Source organism: Condylura cristata, unplaced genomic scaffold, assembly GCF_000260355.1.
Source record: "Condylura cristata isolate star-nosed mole 26May11 unplaced genomic scaffold, ConCri1.0 scaffold00005, whole genome shotgun sequence".
In the NCBI taxonomy this organism is placed as follows: Eukaryota; Metazoa; Chordata; class Mammalia; order Eulipotyphla; family Talpidae; genus Condylura; species Condylura cristata.
In genome coordinates, this window is record NW_004567106.1 from 35,790,667 (window position 1) to 35,793,011 (window position 2,345).

Below are 2,345 nucleotides of genomic sequence, written 5' to 3' on the forward strand. Positions count from 1 at the left end.
GCAGAGGCCAGTACACCTTATTTTTTCCATATTGCTTCATAGTTTACTTTTTGTTTTCTAGGAGTGACAGTTCAAACCACATTGCAAAATATTAATATTAAAGAAGATATGTTCCCAACTCCACCCAGCCAAATACCAGATGTGCATTTCTTTTATAAGTAAGTATAGATCCTATTTACCTTGATTGGTTTTTCAGTCAAAAGGCTGCCACTACTGTATGCCTTACACAGCAATTTACATTTACCTAACTATCAATAATTGATTCTAAAGTGAGAAACTGAGTAAAAAGTCATAAACAGAATACTTTGAAAACCTTATTTAATTTCTTTCATGAACATCATCTGTTAAATGTGACTTTAAAGAAACTGTACTTTATAATCTAGGCAGTAAATATTTATAAATCACACATAAAAGGCAGTGAATATTTATAAATCACACATAAAATCATCAGTCTAAGTACATATGACCTGTATTCCCTTTTTTAAATTATATATTTTTTGCTTTCCAGTGCAATTGGTATTTATATGAAATGTAAAGTGTGTAGACATAAGGTAGTTCCACGTAGCAAAAAAAACATGACTGAAGGAGAAGTCAGAGCAATAATAACACATGATTATAGTGACTGTATTAAACACTTAATGCTAGCTTATCACTTTACCTTTGGCTGTTGTAGCAAAGTTTTCTGAAGCAGTGAAAGACAGTGGGCTCAACTTATATTAAAATTCTAACTCAGTGAACTTTGATGCAATTTTTCTTTTCATTTCTTCATGCAGCATGGGTGCAGTTATACATAGGATATTTTTGTCTTTGTAACCTATGTCGTATCTTTTAGTAAAGTATTTCCCTTACAATAGATCTTCTACAACCACAACATCGTGCATTAATGGCCGGTCAACTGCTGTGAAAATGAGGTGTAATCCTACTAAACCAGGAGCAGGACTGATTTCAGTCCCCAGGTATTTTTATTTCCTTATAATTATATCACATTGTTTTTATCATGAAGAAGCAAAACTCTAGACAATCTTTTAGAACATACTCTCTGTTCCTGTAAAGCAAAAGATGACAAAGAATCTCCATATTTTTGCTGTTATGATGTGTTGAGTGTCATGATGTGACAGATTCAGAGGAATACTGACCTTGCCTATCTCAACACTGCTCAGACACATCAATTGTATAGTTTTTTCATGTTTGCCTGAGTATCTCATTCTCTCAAAGATTATTGATTGTTATGTAGTTTGTATCCCTGTGGTACGTATGTTCTAGACTCAGTAACTTTCCTGAATCATTGTTCTCTATCTGTAATGAACTATTTGAGTGATGCAGATCAAGCAGTCTGTTCTCTAAGTCACGGTCTATTTTTTCTAAGGAATAGGGATAGATACTTTGTCTGATGCATTTCTAACTGTTCAATTTGCTGGCTAATGTTGGAAGAATATGACCTATAGAATTCATAATGCAATTCATTTAATTTACTGGTGTTGAGAAGACAGCTCTTCATGATCTAGAGATGCTGATCAATATATTACACTTGGGTAGGAACATCAGGAGAAAAACATCCATTTCACGGGCTGCTTTAATGGCATGAGGGATATTGAAATGTCTGTTGGTTTATTTTTCATGGGTATTTGTTGTTCTGTAGATAGATTATTTTTAATCTTTTTAGTATTAAGGTGTCTTTGTATCAGTTTGATTTACAGACTTTTTTTTTAAGATTTATTTATTCATACAGAACTGGGGAACAGGCCAGAGATGTGGAGGGTGAGAGGATTCACCAGAGACAGAGCGAGGAACAGAACAGGCAGATCGACAAAGTACACTGCTGAGGGGAGCAGCGGGCGGGTCAGGAGAGGTCTGCCTCGCCATGTGGATCTCCTCCTGGGAAGGCGGGAATCGAACTCATGCAGAAGTGGCTTTAGCTTCTCAGTGCTGTACTTTAACCCACTGCGCCACCAGGGAGGGCCCAGATTTACAGACTTTTTAAAAACATCAAACTAGTGAAGGTATTTTTGGAAAGAAAATTATGGACTTCATTTTGTTTTTGACAGTTTGACAGTAGCCTTTCAGAGATTTTAAACTACGCTGTTTATGGCATATTATGTTCAGAAACCAGCAGTCTTCATTGTTTGAACTTTTGTGCATCTTAAAAAATATTCATAGTAGTAACAGTATTTTAGTCTTATATCTGGGTATATAAACACAGTAGCAGTCACCAATTACTGTGTTCCTCTGGTCCTCATAGATTTACAAATTTTCTTTTTACCTTTTTTTTTTTAAAGATTTATTTATTTATGCATACAGAACTGGGGTACAGGCCAGAGGTGCAGGGGTGGCGAGAGACTTCACCA

The 2,345-nt window shown here is 35.4% G+C and overlaps 1 protein-coding gene across 5 annotated transcripts in view; it reads left to right on the plus strand.

Moving 5' to 3' along the window:
* Positions 1–2,345, plus strand: part of KIAA1324L (KIAA1324-like ortholog) — a 190,623-nt gene that overhangs the window by 159,098 nt on the left and 29,180 nt on the right. For all 5 annotated transcript variants that reach the window (XM_012720964.1, XM_012720965.1, XM_012720963.1 and 2 more), the window contains 2 exons: positions 62–158; positions 855–956. In XM_012720964.1, coding sequence (XP_012576418.1) covers positions 62–158; positions 855–956 — 199 coding nt within the window. The remainder of the gene's footprint in view (positions 1–61; positions 159–854; positions 957–2,345) is intronic.